At 44.6% G+C, this 20,020-nt stretch overlaps 3 protein-coding genes across 3 annotated transcripts in view; 2 read left to right on the top strand and 1 right to left on the bottom strand.

Annotated features, from left to right (window-relative positions):
• LOC143317615 (uncharacterized) overlaps positions 1 to 20,020 on the top strand; it is a 238,911-nt gene that overhangs the window by 52,664 nt on the left and 166,227 nt on the right. The gene's annotated exons all lie outside the window — the stretch shown is intronic.
• The window catches only part of LOC143317620 (uncharacterized), a 176,513-nt gene that overhangs the window by 16,840 nt on the left and 139,653 nt on the right, over positions 1 to 20,020 (top strand). The gene's annotated exons all lie outside the window — the stretch shown is intronic.
• LOC143317612 (NLR family CARD domain-containing protein 3-like) lies at positions 11,692 to 19,950 on the bottom strand. The gene is made up of 10 exons (XM_076725703.1): positions 19,823 to 19,950; positions 18,995 to 19,132; positions 18,303 to 18,473; positions 16,693 to 16,771; positions 16,318 to 16,534; positions 14,360 to 16,163; positions 14,101 to 14,274; positions 13,521 to 13,694; positions 12,420 to 12,466; positions 11,692 to 12,254 (listed from the first exon to the last, which is right to left on the bottom strand). The coding sequence occupies exons 3-10, from the start codon at positions 18,356 to 18,358 to the stop codon at positions 11,692 to 11,694; spliced, it is 3,114 nt and encodes a 1,037-aa protein (XP_076581818.1). The 5' UTR covers positions 18,359 to 18,473; positions 18,995 to 19,132; positions 19,823 to 19,950.

Raw genomic sequence — 20,020 nt, 5'->3', positions numbered from 1 at the left:
CATGAAGACAGTGACAAGAAGGAGAAGGATGCTGTCAGTGCATGAGCGCACCACCTCAGGAGGAAACAGATATTTTTCACACCCAAACCTCCCATCCTCCCTCTTTCCCATGTCCAACAAAGATGCATAGACAGCGGACACAGTCGTTATCTCAAGGGCCCAGACTGCTGAGAAGAATCATTAGACAGGAGGAGAAACTGTAGCGGACATGGGTGGTATGCTACCGGGGTCAGGGTTTCTGCTGTTCTGTCTTTGCATTCTTTAGCTTCTTTTTCATGTCTTAACAGAAAATGTTTTAGTGCAAAGACCACACCCATGATGCATTGCCCCTTTATGCCTGTCAAATATCAGCTAAATAGCCAGCCAGCCATCTATTTGACAGTCAGAGCTGTCAAATAGACTGTGCATACTCGAGCCCTAGCCCAGTCTACTCCCATGATGCATTGAACCTATCTGGTACCATAAGAAAGGTGTAATGTGCAGGAGGGAGGGATAGAGTTAGTCACCTATCTGTCAAATGCACTGTGTATATGATGCTTTACCTATAATGAGTAACACACTCAGACTGTACATACATATACAACCAGTAGACAAAAATTTGTCTTACTGAGGCAAACTGTCAACCTTACTAGATGTTTGTTTTTTTTTTCACAGGCACACACACAAACAAACAAGCATCCTACAATCAAAGGAGGCCTAAGCAGCCAATCCTTCCCTGATGAAACCATCATGGCCTTTCTGCATAGCACCAAAGGGGGAATGTGGAGGAGGAGGCTGTGATCCAAAACGCCAACGTGTCGGCTGCAGTGACCAACTGCAGCGTGAGCACCGCCGGCCTGACATGCACAGGAGAGCAGTATCTGGACCACCTGGGGATTGAGTACACCACCTGGGGACTGTGGGAGAATCACGTGGCTTTGACCGCCATGACCTTCGTATTCCTCATCATCGCCTATCTGAAACTCTGCTACATTAAGAAGTTCACTTAAACGTGTGAATTGGCATCTTTTCTTTCTTTCTACCGCTCTTGTGTCTGTAAGTATGGAGCTAGGAGGCGGTTGGTTTGGCTTATGCAGGAGGATTGAAGTTAGTCACTGCAGTGACTGTCATCTATGAACTGTCAACTATAATGCATAGTCTACACCCATGATGCACTGCAGTACAACTCTACTCATGATGCAACTTTCTGGCACCATAAGAAAGGTGGAATGTGCTAATGCTACATCCTCTGTGTTGAGATTACATTCTGGTTTGTGCAGTGTTACTCTGAGACACATTCTGTGTGTGGGCCAGGGGGAATATTGGAGGTATGTGACAAAACTGTCTGTTAACATATGATGCATGGCGTGTTTGACTCTCCAGAGCCCTGTCCCAGTCTACTCCCATGATGCATTGCACCTTTCTGGCATAACAAAGGTGGCATGTGCAGGAGGATTGAAGTTTGTAACTGCAGTGACTGTCAACTATCTCTCAAATACACTCTGCATATGATGCAGAGTGTATTTGACAGCTCTACCCATGATGCATTGCACTTTTCTGGCACCATAAGAAAGGTGGAACGTGCTAATGCTACATGTTCAGCCTCTGTGTTGAGATAACATCTGGTCTGATTACTTGTGAATGTATGAAGTATGAATTGTTTGAATATGTATGAATTGTTTATTACGGTGGCCCTGAAGTGCAAAACGCAAACGCAAAAGAGAAAACACGAACGCAAAAAAGAAAACACAAACGCAAAAGAGAAAACACGAACGCAAAAGAGGAAACACGAACGCAAAAGAGAAAACACGAACGCAAATGAGAAAACACAACAACATTAACTCTAACGGAAGAGGTAGGTACCTTCGGGTGGCATGACTTGACGCTGATTGGACGACGTCACTGCCCGTCTCTTTACCAGGAAGTAAACCTACCTCAACGCATCGGTTTCAAAACATGAGCGCGATTGGTGATTCAGACTTAGTTGGTATTATCAAAGAGTACTTTGATGCCGGGCATACATATGACGTCATACTAGATATGCTGTCAACTTTTCACAACATTAAAATAAGTTTGCGTACACTGAAGACTCGTTTAAAGGAAGCTGGATTGTTCAGGAGACGTCGTCCAATCAGCATCAAGTCATGCCACCCGAAGGTACCTACCTCTTCCGTTAGAGTTAATGTTGTTGTGTTTTCTCATTTGTGTTTGTGTTTCCTCTTTTGCGTTCGTGTTTTCTCTTTTGTGTTCGTGTTTTCTCATTTGTGTTCGTGTTTTCTCTTTTGTGTTCGTGTTTTCTCTTTTGCGTTCGTGTTTTCTCATTTGTGTTTGTGTTTTCTTTTTTGCGTTCGTGTTTTCTCTTTTGTGTTCGTGTTTTCTCATTTGCGTTCATGTTTTCTTTTTTGCGTTCGTGTTTTCTCTTTTGCGTTCGTGTTTTCTCATTTGCGTTCGTGTTTGCTCTTTTGTGTTTGTGTTTTCTTTTTTGCGTTCGTGTTTTCTCTTTTGCGTTAGCGTTTTGCACTTCAGGGCCACCGTAAAATTTCTCATAAAAATGCACTAAGACACACAGAATATGCTTAAAATGTCGACTTTTTGAAGAGCTGACGGGGCCGCATCTTACCTTTCCATCTTCCAACTCCTTCTGGAAAGTTTTAGCCCACCCTACACAGCATCACTTGTCGATCACGCACCCTCTTAGCCAATCAGAGTGGCCAAGCATGTAGCCTCTGTTCTGTACATCGGATTGGCTCCATTTTTTTGCTGATACCGGAAATGGCACCCCGTGCTGTTTTGTAACCCAAAATGTCCCCTGTGACACTTTGGGTTACAAAAGCTTTGATTTTAGGGGGAAAAATTGAGAAAGAGTGAAATCAGGCGCTTAAAATGAAATACTTCCACTCGGCTGCTGACAGAAACTGCTAGACAGCATAGTTGTGTTAGACATGGTGTATTATTGTCATTATGATGATTATCATTATGATTAGGAGATCAATGTAATTAAAATGTAAATATTAATAGAGTAATAGCAATAACAGTAAAGGTTCCAAAACGAAGCGCACACCAAGTAATGAAATAACATTGGAATTCAAAATAACAAAGAATAAAAAGATTTGACAGGTGAGGAAATCAAACAAACCTGAAAAAGGGTGGGTCTCTTTGTCTGTCACGGCACATACAGCTGGTTAATCTAGTGTGTTTTCCTGATTTCTATCATTCAGAAATCTCTTAGGAGCTGGCTCCAGAGGACTCGCTGAGTCTGTCCCAGCTGCCAAGCCTTATCATTTGTCTCCATCTACTGGTCAACAGTCCAAACTACAGCCTCAGTCTTTTGGCCGATCCTGCTTTTGCGACTGAGCGTCTCTCTGTCAACAATAGTTTGATGAACAATTTCCAATGAACAGTGAACATAAGCTATAAATCTAGATGCAATACCACTTCAGGCTTGCTGGGTCTAAGGACAGAGGATGTCACACTTTGTACAGACTGTAAAGCCCATTGGGGTGATGTAAATTGTGATTCTGGGCTATACAAATAACCCTGACTTGTTTTTCTTCTCCTCCTTCTTTTATGTCTTCAACATCGTGTAAGTTGTGGACTCTTTAGTCTGGTCTCAGTGATCATAGGGACTCTCCAGATCGGCTCTATCCTGCACAGCTTCCTCCTGCCTGACCAAACAAGAGTAAACTCTGCTGGGCAGAGCCAATCTGGAGAGTGCCTATGATCACTGAGACATACAAGCCTCCACGCCACGTCAAGGCAGAGTCCATGTGGAGGTTTTTTTTTTTCTATTGTTTACTTTTGTTTGTTTTTGTTTTTTCTTTTGTTGGGGGGGGGGGGGGGGGGGGTGACACAGTGGGATGCTTCATTTAAAGTGAGATCAATATGTGGTACAAATAATACAGAATGTTACAGAATGGACTCTTTGGTTAAAGTGAAGGCCGGGCCTCGGCTGCTCGAGGTCGGCAAGTGGGAAACGAGAGAAAAGAGTAAACAGAAGAAGAGAAATTCTCATAAATACAAACTTGGTCTTCAGAGATGGAGGGGACACTTTGCTCTGTCACCTGGGTGAAAAGGTCAAAGACGATGTGTGGGCGTGACCTTGGCCAAAAACCATCAGGCCAACGCACGCTCTCCCCGATTTCCACACGTCTCCTGTCTAGGCCGCACTGCCTGTTGTCTGGATCGGCTGCAGCAGGCGCTCTATAGTGCCATTCCAACAAAGAACACAGCTCCTCTCAGCAATGGTGCATCCTCCATGTACACCCTCTCTTCCATTATGCGGCACATACTGTAAACGGCACTGTGGCCGAGGTGAGTCCCCAACACCTTCCTCATCAACTTCCAGCAGGATTCACAAAACTCCATGACATTGACGGTTCGACAGAGTGTGATGATGAAGACAGTGAGAGAGTCTGAGGGCAGGCAGTTGGAACACACCACCGCATCCAGTACTTGTAGTGCCACCTCAATATCTGTTGAAGATGTTGTTCTGTTTCACAGGAGACAGGGTTCAGGTTGCAATGCAACGCAAGTGAGGTTGAATTTCTCTTTATATACAGTAAATTGGGTCTGCAGATTTAATCTCTCTTCTTAATTGGACAAACACTGACTCACACGTTTTGAGATCTTCGGTGGGCCTTCGGTGCATCACGTGCGCCATCTCATCACATATGCTGCAGCACGAAGCAACAGATCCCCTCATTGGCCACAGGAGGGCAGACACGGGCCAGCCCATGTATCACAGTGATAGCACTTTGCACACCAATGACCCCCTGGATCAAGATTTCATTTGTGAATAACTTTTGATAGGAAGGTGCATGAGCAGTGTTTCTTAATTCCTCTGGGACCCCTGCCCTGCATGTTTTAGATGTTTCCTGCTCCAACACACATGATTCAAATGATCACCTCGTCATCAAGCTTGAGGACGAGCCAACAGGAGGGCAAAGAGACATAGAGACAGAGAGAGAGTACGTCTGATCCCTGTGAATGATCTGCTCCATCACTTTTACTCCAGAAGGACTTAAAGGCCTTTTGGAACCTGTTGTCCGCTAGCAGACTGGTGTTAAAGTGCCAGTACGCGCTCTTACATTTAACATCTCTGACAGACAGCACACAGTGCACCAGAGAGTGGTCAGAGAAACCCGTCGGGCTGATGGAAACACCTTTAAAAACACTGAAGTGATGGTTAAAACAGTACATTCTGTCCAGTCTGGCCAGAGACATCCAGTTATCTCTGCTGCGAGCCCAGGTGAACTGTCTCTGAGCAGGATGGAAACGTCTCCACACGTCACAGAGATCAAATGTTTCAACGAGTTTCAGCAGAGCCCGTCTGGAAGCAGCGTGAGGTTCTTGATGGTTCCTGTCTAGCTGAGGGTTCTCTGTGCAGTTAAAATCACCTCCCAGGAACAGGTACTCCTCACTGCTGCAGTTGGTAAGAACAGTCTTTAAAACATCTAAAAAAAACCAGTCTGTCTAAGCCAACGGTTGGAGCGTAGACATTTATAAAAACCATCCTCACACTCTCGAAGACAGCACAGACTTTTAGCATCTGGCCGGGAACGATCTCTTCCACAGAGCAGGAAACAGGTAGAAAGTCTCTAGAAAAGAGGATCCCAACACCTCCACTGTTACTAGTCTTGTGGCTGAGGATGAGCTCCCCCCTCCACTCCCTCCTCCAGTCCGCCTCCTTATCAGGAGTGCTGTGGGTCTCCTGAAGGAGAACCACATTTAGCCCTTTAGACTGAAGAAGAGAGAAGAGAGCAGCTCTCTTTGTGTCTTCTCTCGCACCGTTAATGTTTAAAGAGCCAATCTTCATCTCGCACATGATTAGGCTGCATGTTAACAACAACAAGACAAAGGACAACAAATAGAAGAAGAGGGAGAACATCTTCATCTTAGTCATCTTTCTCTATCTGTGTTCGCACTTTAACCAACAGTTTTTTCAGCCGGTAAGTCTCTGGGTCAGTGAAGGAAGGCTGCCCGAGCCCTCCTGACTTCCTCAAGAAGAACCTGATGGATTCATGGAATAACTGAAGGTCTGGAAAGTGTTCCTCCACCTTCACAGCTCTCAGCCCCTTCGTGTTCCTCAGAAAAGCTCGAATTCTTGAGAAAGAATAACCGGTGTGTGTTTCTGCCTGCATGTTCTCTGTGTCCGATTCACTGTCCTCTGTGTTCACCTGTGTCCTGTGTGTCCTGTGTGTCCTGTGTGTGTTCCTCTGACTGACAGGAGGAGCACTGTGGGTCTTTCTTTGACACTTTTGGTACCTTTTCACTGGTGGCTTTGGTTTCTGGAGTTTTCCTTTTTGTTGCTACTTTTAAAAAATCCTCCTCCATCACCCTGTCCTCCTCCATCACCCTGTCCTCCACCATCACCCTGTCCTCCTCCATCACCCTGTCCTCCACCATCACACCGTCCTCTACCTCATCCAACGCTGACTCAGCCACCCTGGTGGCAGTCTGTCCAGCCAGCTCCTTCACCAGAGTCTGAACTCTGGGCTCTGCCTGTTCAGTCTGAGAGGTGACCTCTTCCTCTGTCTGACCGTTCACCTGCTCCTCACTGTCTGCAGTTGTGTGTGTGTCTGTGGGTGTGTAGTCTGTGCTGCTCTGTGCGCCCTTCTCTTCGCTCCGCGCTTTGCGTTGCACTTCGCTCCGCGCTTCGCCCTGAGCCGCAGGCCGGCTGTCAGCTCTGACAGGCGGCTCTGCTGGCTGCTTTTCTCCCGCTCTGTCGGGGCATGAACGGATCAGGTGACCCTCTGCTCCGCATCCAAAACATTTGACCGTGTCAGTGGTAACATGAACAGTGTAGTCGAAGTTATCGATACGGAAACGGAGAGCTATATTTAGCTCATCCTTGTTTCCATTTAGGACCATGGATACCTGTCTCCTGAACGACACGACGTGTTTGAGCAGCGGAGACTTACAGCCGAGAGGAATCAGCTTCATGGGGGACACGATCTGACCGTGTCGAGCTAGCTCGTTTTCTAACAGCTCGTTTTTTAGAAAAGGGGCCACGTTAGACACAATCACCTTCTTCACCGGACTAACAAGGGAAAAGACCGGCGTTAACGTCCCCTGAATCACCACCCCGCTCTCTACCAGCTGACTGGCTTTTTCAGTGCTGTCCAGGAAAATCACCATAGCGCTGTTCATCCTGGAAGCTGATTTAACGCTTCCACAACCCACAACTTCACCCACAGAGAGAGAGAGAGAGAGAGAGAGAGAGAGAGAGAGAGAGAGAGAGATGTTTAAGTTTATTAAGAGAGAGACAGAGATCTTTTTGTTCTCTGCATAAGGTCTTTATTCGTGACATTCACACCATCATGCTTCTTCCCAGAGGTGTTACAGTCACATGATCAAAGATGATTTGTCCCTCTGTCCCCCCATAACCCCACACTGCCTGGACACTGTCCAGGTCCTGAGCAGCTCTGTAAAAGCTGAACTCAGCAGTCTGGACTTCACCATTCTCACAAACACAGGAACCACATCTACATTCAAGGCTTCCTCCACCTTCCTCCTCCAGCTCACACACACCGCCATCTGCGCCTGTCCTCAGACAAAGTTCAGTAACTGACATTTGTTCTTTCTTTGGCGAGTGTACTTAAAACCAAAGATAAAAACCTGCTGCGTAAAAACTTCTCCACATCTGCTAAAAAAGGCCTCCAGCAGCACAAACAGAGCCCTAAGACGAGTGCACTCTGAGAGGCAGTGAAACACCATCTCTCTGTGGCTGCAGAGGGGACATGTGTCCTCTACGGCAGCGTTGAAGGATGAAGGATGACGGATGAAGGAGTTCACTGCCACGACGCCATGAAGGATCCTCCACTGCAAGTCTGTCTGTTTCCCTGTTAAAGGAGGTTTGTATAAAGACCTTTATGCAGGTTTAAAGTCAGGGTTTAAACTGCAGCACGTCCTCCACGGGGCGTCACTACGCCCGTCTGCTCTGGTTCAAGGACTTTACCGTCAGTTTGTATAGTGACTGCCCCGAGGCGTCCTCCAGAGCAACACCTGCAGGGTCAACAGGGTCGAGTAGAGGACCAGAACAGTTTTTAAAACCAGTGAACAGTCTGACGAGAAGCCAGTGCAGCAGGGTTGCACTGACAGAAGCATGCAAACTTGCTTCTGATAAAACAGTTAACATATATACTGACAGCAGATATGCATGGGGAGTGGTACATGATTTTGGCCATCTTTGGGCCAACAGGGATTTTTTAACTTCCACGGGCAAACCGATTGCCTATCACACCATGGTTGCTGCACTTCCCGATGCTGTCCTCCTTCCAAAACAGGTCGCTATCTGCAAATGCCAAGCGCACACAAACAATGATGATTTTGTTTCACAGGGGAACGCCAGAGCGGATGCTGCAGCTAAGGCAGCAGCACAGCTAGATAACACTAAAAACAACATGCAATGTCTTGCCATTGTTGACTCACCATTGACACCCACAGCTGATTTGCAGGACCTGCAGGCCAGAGCCGGCCATGAAGAGAGGCTGGCTTGGAAAAAAACAGGCTACTCTTTTTCTAACAAAGTGTGGTACGGACCAAATGATAAACCATGTTTGCCTAAATATTTGTTTCCTCATTATGCTAAGTTGACACATAGAAGAGATCATGTGTCAAAAGGGGGTATGATGAGTGAAATACAGAGATATTGGTTCACAAAGGGTTTCTCTAACTTCTCCCAAAAATTTTGTCAAAGTTGTGTGATCTGTACTACTAACAATGCAGGCAGAGGCATCCAGATACAACAGAGTGCTCATCCACCACCACAAAAACCTTTTGATCACTTACAAATGGACTTCATTGAGCTAACACCTAGCGAGGGAAAGAAATACTGTTTGGTTTTTGTTGACATGTTTTCCAAGTGGGTGGAGGCTTTTCCCACTTCTAAACAGGATTCAGCAGCAGTAGCAAAAGCTTTAATCAGAGAAATAATTCCCAGATGGGGAATTCCAGGTAAGATCTCGTCTGACAATGGTACACCTTTCGTGAGCACAGCCCTGAAGAGCGTGGGTGAGTATTTTGGTATTGACATGAGGCAACATTGTGCCTATCACCCAGCAAGCGGGGGGGCTGTTGAAAGAGAGAATGGTACATTGAAAGGCAAGTTAGCTAAATGCTGTGATGAAACTGGTTTAACTTGGACAAAAGCACTACCGATTGTTTTGATGCACATGAGAGCTAGGGTCAGAAGCAGAAACGGCCTCAGCCCGTTTGAAATCCTCTTTGCACGGCCAATGAATACAGGGATTGGACCGGTTAAGAGGCAACTCCCTCATACCAGCCAGTGCGAAGATGAAATGTTACGTTATTGCGCAAACCTGTCCTCTGTGCTTTTTGAAATCCACAAACAGGCTAAGGACGCCCTACCGAAAGCCACGGAGCGAAAACTACTGTTCTGCCAATTTTCGTTGTCTTTCTGTGAGTTTATTCTGACGCCTGCAGACAGACTCCCTTCTTGTTGTCTCGAGTGCGAGATGACAAGAAAGAGCCCGGAGCAGAAGAAGTTGATAGATTATATACAACATATTATCTTTGTAGACAGGATGACTACACGTCATAATGTGTTGTACAATCAGGACACAAGGTTCACTTAATCAGTGCATAATAACATGGTCAGCAGATTATGACACACGGACGCACCTAATCATATGATATGGTTGTTCATTTGTCTTTAAGACAGTGAATACTTACGATTAAGTACAGAGAAGATGAATAATAAGAATTCCCATTACACTACTATTACTCAGCACAGGTGAAACCAACTTTAATATGGATGAATAATGAGATGAGACCCAAATGGAAACTCATTGAGTTTAATTTGGCTGAATCACTCAGTACTTTGATTTTCTCAGTTTGGAAAAAAGCACAGATTAAAACACAAAGTTATTCTGTACATAACACATTTAAAATCTGGAGAAGAATATGTAAAATAACCAGAGTTGAGGAACAGGAAATCACTTGTTTAAGAGAGATAGCCTGGGATCCAGATTTTATTCCAAATAGTATTGATGATGTTTTTAAAAAATGGGAGAGTAAGGGCCTCACAAGATTCTGTCAAATGTACAAGGAAGAAGCAATGGATTCTTTTGAAAATACAGTAAATAGATATGGTTTAAACAAGAATCACTTTTACAGATATTTGCAAGTGAGAAACTATTTGAAGGAAAAAGTCCAAATTACATCTCTTGGAGATCTCCATCCCATTCTGAGACATATGATAAAGGCCAATCAAAAGCATAATTTGAAAAATATAACTGGACAAATGTATCAAATATTTTAGAACACCAGTGATGTTAAGCAAATATACACAGAATAATTCTAGCTGCTGGAGGGAATGCGGGGAAGACAAAGCGGACCACACTCACATATTCTTTACATGTAAAAAAATAGAAATGTATTGGTCAGAAGTCATACACATAATAGAACAGATGTCTGGGAAATTGGGCCAATTTAAGAAACACACTTTATGGTTGGGAATAGGTTTTAATGGCCTTCGAAAGGATGAAGAATATTTATTTTGGATTCTGAGAATTACAGCACTCAAACAAATAACAAGAATCTGGAAAAAGTTGGAAGCCCCCAAAGTAAATAAATGGCTAGAGACTGTAGAGAATATTTATAGGATGGAGAGGGTAACTTATAGAATTAATACGAAAGAAAAGTTGTTGGAAAAAAGATGTAACTAGATATATCCTCTGCATACAGTAGAGATGAAGCCTAAAAAAAAAAAAAAAGGAAAAAACTACTTACCGTTTATGTGCGCATTTATATTTCTGTTGTATTTGTTGTAATTGCGTGCGCAAATTTGCTGGGTAATGTTATTTTTTATTTATTTATTTATTTTTTGCTTACTTTTGGGGTATTTGTGTATATGTGTTTTAAGTTATGAAAGGATGATTTCCAAACTTGTTTTTCTGCTTTCGAAGATGAAACTTGACTCCAAATCAAAGTTTGAGTCACAAACAGTATCACGACATGTTATCAGACACCAAAACCTCTGCTGGTCAAACTGAAGACTTGTTGGTGGTAATAAAGTTGTTTGAATGAAGTGGACGTCTGCTAACGAGGTCCACGTCCCTCAGGTTGTCTCTGGTGTTGAGGGAAACCTGTGCTGCTCTCGCTGTGGTCACTTGTCTTGGATTTTGAAGGTTGCTGTCTTCTTCCTCATGTCTTAATACGTCAACAAACAGTTCAAGTGTTATCAGACATCAGGAATTAGTTTGTGCTCACTTGATTCTTGGTTCAGCTCGATGTTGTTGAGTAAAATGAACCATGAAAACACAACATGAAGTGAAACAATCAAGACGATATCTGATATTTTAATGGTTATCCGTCTCCTTGATTTCTAATAATCTGTATCAGCCCTGAAAAAACCGTATCGGTGGACCTCTAGTCCTGATCTGAGAGACACAACAAACACTCACAGCAACATTCAGCGTTGACTGGAACAAGATCCAGAATTGAAATCAACACACAGCTGAAGGTTCAAGTCAACAGCGTTTCCACAGTTTAATGATCACAGCTTCCATCTTTAAAGGACTGGAAGTGGAAGAAGTTCACAAAGTAAATGAGGAATCTTTTCAATCATTTTCAACAAAGTTCATTGATCAGTTTATTCCAATAACCTGAAAGACTGATGTGACTGAGATCCTGCACAGACTCAACTGATCTGTTCAGCAGTGTTTCTCTAACAGGAGGAGACTCTCCCTCCTACAGAGGACACAGAGACACTGAGGAACCGGACCAGGACCTGAACCCGAACCCAAAGCCAGGATAAAGAGGTTCAGTGAATGTGGTGTTGAAGGTGTGGAGGTGGATCAGTGAGTCAGAGGAGACTCTGTAGAAGGACAGAGTGCCAGCAGGACAGTCCACATACACTCCTACTCTGTGAGAGACAGAGGGGGAGGAGGAGGAGGAGGAGGAGGAGGAGATGGTGGACATTGTTCTGTGATTGTGACAGACAGAGTAACGACCATCAGAGCAGTAAAGTCTCCAGGACTGATCATTCCCTCCAAACAAACACTCTCTACTGTTTCCTTTCCTTCTGATTCTTCTGTAACTCACTGATACATAAACCTCTCCTCTCCACTCAACCTCCCAGTAACAGCAACCAGTCAGACCAGTTCCACACAGCAGCTGAGGCCAGCAGTCAAACCTGTCTGGATGATCAGGATATGACTGATCCTCCTCCACATACGTCATCGTCCTGTTGTTGTCAGACAGTTTGATGTTTCTGTTCACTGTGTTTGTGTCCAGTTTGAGTTCACAGGAATCTGATGGAGAGAAGAAGAAAACAGCTGCAGTTATTGATCCATCATCTGTTGATTGATGGACAGTTTGATGATGACATCAGAGATGTGAATGAGTGATGTCACAGTTTGAAGATGGCTGAATGTGCTCTGCTTTGTTTTCATCAGTCAAATTAAAGACACACTTACACTTCCTCAGACCTGGTCTCAACCATCGGACTCCAGCAGGCTCCACCCTGAAAGGAGGAGGGGGGTCAGAGCAGCACCTCCTCTTTCAGCATGCAAACATGGACGTTACATCACTCTCATACACACAAACACAACATGTTGATCCGGCCTGCTTCTCCCTGCTGCCCCTAAACCTCTTCAGCTCTGCTCAGACACTGACAGCGACACTGATTCTCTCTCATCATTAAATCTGCCTTCATCAGCTCATTTCCTCATTTCAATCTGTTGCTGAATTCTATTCTAAGCTGCTTCACTCATTGATCGCTCTCTTGCTCTCCCACCTGTGATGATCAAAAATCAGTCTGACTTTGTCTTCAGTGAACAAACCAACGGAGCTTTAATCATTGATTATTGGACACGGTTCTCCTCGTCATGTCCCATATGTGACCATGCTTCATGTGTTCATTAGAAGTGTGAATACTGTCAATAAATTCAATATCTGAGACAAGTCATCATGACTCTGTTGTGTGGAAATCTTTTCATGTCAAACTTCCTGAAGTTCACCAGAACAAGAAGAGCCACTTGATGTCTGTACATGGAAATATTTACAAGCCATGTTTGCTGTGAAGACCATGTTCAGTCCAATTGTTCTCCACTGATGAAGGAACAGTCCAACATTTTGAGGAAAACACTTGAATGAAGCATCTCAAAAGTCCTGCTCTGTCCTGTGGTTGTCAGGTTCCAGCAGTTTGAACTAAATACAACTGCTTTGGAATTATTGGAAGCTTGTTTTTATGTCTTTTGAGGACAAAAAGGACATTTGTCAAACTGACAGACAGTTCTTTTTCCATGCAGAGATCTGTCCAAACTGTGTCAATTATGACCAACAGGTCATTATCATGTTTGTTCCTGGAGATGTTCTCCTTGAGACCTCCAACACAAATATGTCCTTTTCATGTTCTACCAGTGTTTATGTTGTGATCAAAGGACAAAGGTTTCCTACATGTGTGATTGTTCATGTCTCACTCACATCCACCATCAACCAAAAAGACAGACAACATGTTTCCAGCTCTTCCTCCTCTTTCACACTGACTGACTGTGGCTGCAGCAGCCTCTTCATACCTGAGAGTGTCCAGTCTGCAGTGAGGATCCTCCAGTCCAGCAGACAGCAGCTTCACTCCTGAGTCTCCTGGATGATTGTAGCTCAGGTCCAGCTCTCTCAGATGGGAGGGGTTGGATCTCAGAGCTGAGGCCAGAGAAGCACAGCCTTCCTCTGTGATCAGACAGCCTGACAGCCTGAAAACACACAGAACAACACACATGGAAGATCATCTGAGGGTCCTGCTGTGTCTGTCAAATCATTGCTCTCAAAATGCAGAGATCTGCATCATGTGGGAGGATTTACAACACATAATAATTCTCAACAGTTTCTGTGTTTGAGGTCAACAACTTCACACTCGACACTTCACTTCCTGAGGTCCTCAGCGACACCTTTGTGGTAATTAATCATGACTGAATCAGGAATAAAGCGACATCCTCTAATCAAAATCACATGACAACAACACAGAAATGAGGATTTCCATCTCAGCCAGACTTCATTAATGAAATGAACATTGAGAGAAAAAAACGTGTCAAACGTGTGGACTTCTGAGGTTAAAGAAAGACGTCAACGCTTTTACAACAAACAGTAACTTGATCTGACCTGAGAGTTTCCAGTGCACCATGTGGACTCTCCAGTCCAGCAGACAGCAGCTTCACTCCTGAATCCTGCAGGTTGTTGTTACTCAGGTCCAGCTCTCTCAGATTGGAGGACTGGGATCTGAGGACTGAAGACAGAACTTCACAGCTTCTCTCTGAGAGGTTACAGCCACTCAGTCTGAAGAGACACAGGAAGGAAGCAAACAGTAAGTTAGATATCAGAGTATTTATTGATGAAGAAACTTCACTATCTCTGTACTTACAGAGCTTTGTTGGAGGCTTTAACCACTGGCAGCAGCCTCAGAAGAGCCTCCTCTGAAGCAGCGAATTTCTTCAGGTCAAACGTGTCCAGATCCTTTTCTGATGACAGTAAAATGAAGCCCAGAGCTGACCACTGAGCAGGAGACAGTTCATCTGTGGAGAGACTTCCTGAACTCAAGGACTGTTGGATCTGATCCACTAGAGAACGATCCTTCAGTTCATTCAGACAGTGGAACAGATTGATGCTTTTCTCTGCAGAGGGAGTCTCTTCAATCTTCTTCTTGATGTACTCGACTATTACCTGACTGGTTTTTGAGCCACTTCCTGTCTGTGTCAGCAGGCCTCGTAGGAGAGTCTGATTGGTCTGCAGGGAAAGACCCAGGAGGAATCGGAGGAACAAGTCCAGGTGTCCATTTGGACTCTGTAAGGCCTTGTCCACAGCACTCTGGTGGAGATGTGTTAGTTCATGTTCTCTGTCTCTTAAGACATTCGACCACCAGGAGGTTGTTTGGTCTTCTGACAGCAGATTGACTTCAGACTTGATGAAGGTCAGATGAACATGAAGAGCAGCCAGAAACTCCTGAACACTCAGATGGACGAAGCAGAACACCTTGTCCTGGTACAGTCCTCTCTCCTCTTTGAAGATCTGTGTGAACACTCCTGAGTACACTGAGGCTGCTCTGATATTGATGCCACACTCTGTCAGGTCTGATTCGTAGAAGATCAGGTTTCCTTTCTGCAGCTGCTCAAAAGCCAGTTTTCCCAGAGACTCAATCATCTTCCTGCTCTCTGGAGTCCACTGAGGATCTGACTCAGCTCCTCCATCATACTTGATGTTCTTCACTTTGGACTGAACCACCAGGAAGTGGATGTACATCTGAGTCAGGGTCTTGGGCAGCTCTCCTTCCTCTCTGGTCTTCATCACATCCTCCAGAACTGTAGCAGTGATCCAGCAGAAGACCGGGATGTGGCACATGATGTGGAGGCTTCGTGATGTCTTGATGTGGGAGATGATTCTATTTGCCTGCTCCTTGTCTCTGAACCTCTTCCTGAAGTACTTCTCCTTCTGTTCATCAGTGAACCCTCTGACCTCTGTCACCATGTCAACACACTCAGGAGGGATCTGATTGGCTGCTGCAGGTCGTGTGGTTATCCAGAGGCGAGCAGAGGGAAACAGTTTCCTCCTGATGAGGTTTGTCAGCAGCACATCCACTGAGGTGGACTTTGTAACATCAGTCAGGATCTCATTGTTGTGGAAGTCCAGAGGAAGTCGACACTCATCCAGACCGTCAAGGATGAACAAAACCCTGAACTCTTCAAACCTGCAGATTCCTGCTTCTTTGGTTTCAGGAAAGAAGTGATGAACAAGTTCCACCAAACTGAACTTTTTCTCTCTCAGCACATTCAGCTCTCTGAAAGTGAATGGAAACATGAACTGTATGTCCTGGTGGGCTTTGTCTTCAGCCCAGTCCAGAGTGAACTTCTGTGTTAAGACCGTCTTCCCAATGCCAGCCACTCCCTTTGTCATCACTGTTCTGATTGGTTCATCTTGTCCAGGTGGTTTAAAGATGTCTTCTTGTCTGATTGTGGTTTCTGGTCCGTGTGGTTTCCTGCATGCTGTTTCAATCTGTCTGACCTCATGTTCATCATTGACCTGTCCAGTCCCTCCCTCTGTGATGAAGAGCTCTGTGTAGATCCGATTCAGGAGGGTCCACTTTCCTGCTTTAGCGATCCCCTCAAATACACACTGGAACTTCTCCTTCAGGTTAGATTTAAGTTTACGCCGACAAACTGAGGCAAGATGTTCTGAATGAAGACACAACAAATAAATCAATAAGTGATTGATAAAGTTTAGATGAGAATTTAATGTCCTTGTCTGAACATATTTTGTTCCATCTGTTGAGACATCAGTGAATGTTCCACTGATCCAGCAGTTAAACCTTTAGAGAAATCCTCTTACTGCTCTGCAGACGCTCAGCCAGCTCCTCCTCCTTCATTCTCCTCAGGAAGTGCAGTGTGATCTTCAGAAATGCCTCTCTGCTCTGCCTCCTCTGCTCTGCATCGTCATCCTCATCCTCCCCCTGACTCTCGAAGCATTCTGGGTCATCTGAAATCAGAACCGTCTTGATCTTCTTCAGCTCGTTCCTCACAAACGAGACAATGGTCTCCTCCAGCAGCTGGAACAGAAGATGATATGAATGACACAAACTGAAATCATGGAAGCAAACATCAGATCCATGTTGGACAGACTGATGGTCCACTGGTCTAAAAAGTGCAGCGTGGGGATTATTGTGAACAGAATAGATTTGAAAGCAGCTGTTGTACATGTACAGACCATAAATATGGAGTCCAGGTGAGTTTGATGCTGCTGGGCAGACTGACCACTGGGAACCTCTGAGCTCTCCTGATGGACTCTGTGGAGGAATCATGAAGAATTAGCTCACATCAGGTCTGTCCACACAGAGACAAACACCAGCTGAAGGTCCTTTGAGCTGAAGTGTTGATTCCAACATTGAATCAGATGGTTTCCATTGACATTAAAGTGTTGCTCGTACTGCTGATCCCACCGTGAATCAACAGTCCAGTCTGCATTTCTGTGCAGCTTTCACTTTACTGTGTTGGTTCACCAGCTTGTCTGGTTGAGTCCCTCCAGTTCTCACTGACCCCTATAATCCTGTGGACAGCATCACACAGCTCACACAAGCTAACTGGATGCTACCTGTCCAGCACAAATTGGCAGTGAATCACAATAAAGTGAGTGAAACATGAGAAAAGCAAAGAGAGAACCAGAGAATACTGGATCAAAGCAAAGCTGAGGGTGATTTCACATCCAGCTGTGTTTCAAATGAAAGCTGGAACGTTCTTCTCTGGACTACATGAAGGAAACAGGTGCAGCTGTTGCTCATAGAAGTTGTTCTGGCTCTTTCTTTTATTCTTGGACAACATGTATTTGTTCTTGTCCACGTGTTTGACACACAACACACATTTGAGCATTGTCTCCTCTCTGAGCTCCTGCAGCCTTTAGTTACCCATAACACCCTTCTCTGCATCAGACGTCTTCACAGAGGCACAACTCCAGCCTGATGTGAGGCGCCATGATGCCGCCGTCAGTGTCAGCAGCATCAATCACAAACAGACTGTGTGTTTCCTCAGACTCTCTGTGTTGCTTCATTCTGTGTTTCACAGCAGCTGATCTCAGTCCAGCTGTTATCACTGACATGTTTGTGTTTGTGTTGTCACATGACTGAAAACCACAACATGTTGATTTGATGGAGGAACTCAGTGGAATCAGGGTTAGCCTTCGTTAGCATCTGTTAGCCTCAATCAAGTGTAGTATCTGCTCATCTTTTTGGGCATCCCTTCCCCCAGAGCTTGGAGATTTTTGTTGCTCGTAAATACCTTTAACCTAAAGATGGAGAGGCCATGAATATATTAGGCCCTCACCTGTTGTGCAGTATATGTTCTGTTACGACCATATTAGGTCTTTCTAACTTTCTGTATTTAGTTGTGTCAACACAACTCCCCTATATAATGCATGTTCGAGATGCTGTATATGTGTGTTGCTTCTATTGGCTGAAACCACCCAGACATCGCATGCTGTCTGAGATGCTGTACTTGTTTTAATAAACTTGTTTATATATGAACAAGACAGTATCGGCGGAGAACTTCTTCATCATCTTCACTTCATTGCTGCATCATCGATATACAACACAAGTCACTGTTTTATACTCATGCAGTCATCAGTCAGAAGGTGTGTGTGGAGGAAATGTTCAACTGGAGTCAAGAGATGAAGACTGGTTATACTGGGCAGCTTCCATATGTGAGGATACAAACGAATGAGAAGAAGAACGATGCTGAAAATAAACAAACAGGTTGAAAAAACTTCTCTGATAAATAACAGTTCAAACAAGAATCTGTGATATTTTAATGTTATTAACAGTTTACCTCTTTGCAGCAGACGGTCCTATAAAATCTCCTATAAAATTAATGAGGCGACCCATCGACCATTCACTCTTCAAGGACACACAGCTGGGTCCAGGTCCAGATTCAGGTCCAGAGTCAGATCCACGTCCAGGTCCAGGTCCAGGTCCATCCGAGGCTGGTCTCCCATAGATCCTGTCAGACACAGAGGAAGACTACCAGGGATGGAAATTGACTTTTTCTTCTTCAGACTCAGAAGCTGCTGGAGAAACTAGCAGCTATCAACAAGAAAAGGATCAACACACCAAAGTTCAAACATGAAGCTGAATGATTTCAGTCTGTGGATCATCGCTTCATTTGTCCATCAAATCTTGGACCAAAGCAGGACTCAAATTATTTCTACAGTACTTGAGTATGTGTACCTATGTTCCATCAATCAGTGGAATCAGGGTTAGCCTTTGTTAGCATCTGTTCGCCTCAATCAAGTCACTGTTTTATACTCATGCAGTCATCAGTCAGAAGGTGTGTGTGGAGGAAATGTTCAACTGGAGTCAAAAGTTGAAGACTGGTTAAACTGGGCAGCTTCCACATGTGAGGATACAAACGAATGAGAAGAAGAACGATGCAGAAAATAAACAAACAGGTTGAAAAAACTTCTCTGATAAATAACAGTTCAAACAAGAATCTGTGATATTTTAATGTTATTAACAGTTTACCTCTTTGCAGCAGACGGTCGATCTTTAGAGGGATTAAGGCGACCAAATGACCGTTTCCTCTTCAAGGACACACAGCTGGGTCCAGGTCCGGGTCCAGGTCCAGGTCCAGGTCCATCAGAGGCTGGTCTCCCATAGATCCTGTCAGACACAGAGGAAGACCACCAGGGATGGAAATGGACTTTTTCTTCTTCAGACTCAGAAGCTGCTGGAGAAACTAGCAGCTATCAACAAGAAAAGGATCAACACACCAAAGTTCAATCAAACATGAAGCTGAATGATTTCAGTCTGTGGATCATCGCTTCATTTGCCCATCAAATCTTGGACCAAAGCAGGACTCAATGGACTGATTTCTGAGCAGATTTTACTGTGATTGACAGACAACAAACTAAACTGTGGAGTCCATTAGCACCGACTCTGTTGGTCTGTTTTCTAACGTTTGCATCACGAGACTCAGCACAAATATCCTGACTGTTATTTAGAGACGATGGTCGCTGAAGCATTTTAGTCCAACATTCAGAGGGAGTTTGATGGTAAAGAGACTTTGGAAGGTCCCCACTGGATTTGTGCTGAAGCCTCATATTATCCTCAGCTTTCAGTGTCCACATGTGGACATGTCAGTGCTGTTTAGGGACAGACTGGACAAATGTCCTTTAACACTAATCTAGCTCTAACCTTCATCATCATTCTAGGACAACATGAACATTAGAAGGACAACTGGTCAGACTGGATTTAATGAGGACAAACATCAGCAGTGGACAACATGAGGAGGACATGTGGACATTTCAGGTCAAATTGTCCAACACAAGTTTCATACTGAGAACAACTTACTGTCTGTCAGAGACATGTTGCTGTTTAAAGTCAATGAGGCGACCCTTTGACTTGTCACTCTTGAAGGACACACAGCTGGGTCCAGGTACAGGTCCAGGTCCAGGTCCAGGTCCAGGTCCAGGTCCAGGTCCAGGTCCAGGTCCAGCAGAGTCTGGTGGGTCCTGCTGCTCTGGCCTTCAACACAACACACACAGAGCT

Source organism: Chaetodon auriga (assembly GCF_051107435.1).
Source record: "Chaetodon auriga isolate fChaAug3 chromosome 23 unlocalized genomic scaffold, fChaAug3.hap1 SUPER_23_unloc_1, whole genome shotgun sequence".
Classification (NCBI taxonomy): Eukaryota; Metazoa; Chordata; class Actinopteri; order Chaetodontiformes; family Chaetodontidae; genus Chaetodon; species Chaetodon auriga.
This window is presented reverse-complemented; position numbering and strand designations above follow the sequence as displayed.

Excerpts from the sequence above, each read along its gene's own strand:
- LOC143317612 (XM_076725703.1), bottom strand. The coding sequence starts at position 18,358 with ATGGGTCGCCTCATTAATTTTATAGGAGATTTTATAGGACCGTCTGCT. Across the intron at positions 16,772-18,302 it reads GGACCGTCTGCTGCAAAGAG|AGTCCATCAGGAGAGCTCAG; the intron begins GTAAACTGTTAA and ends ATTCCTCCACAG. Across the intron at positions 14,275-14,359 it reads AAAGCCTCCAACAAAGCTCT|ACTGAGTGGCTGTAACCTCT; the intron begins GTAAGTACAGAG and ends GTGTCTCTTCAG.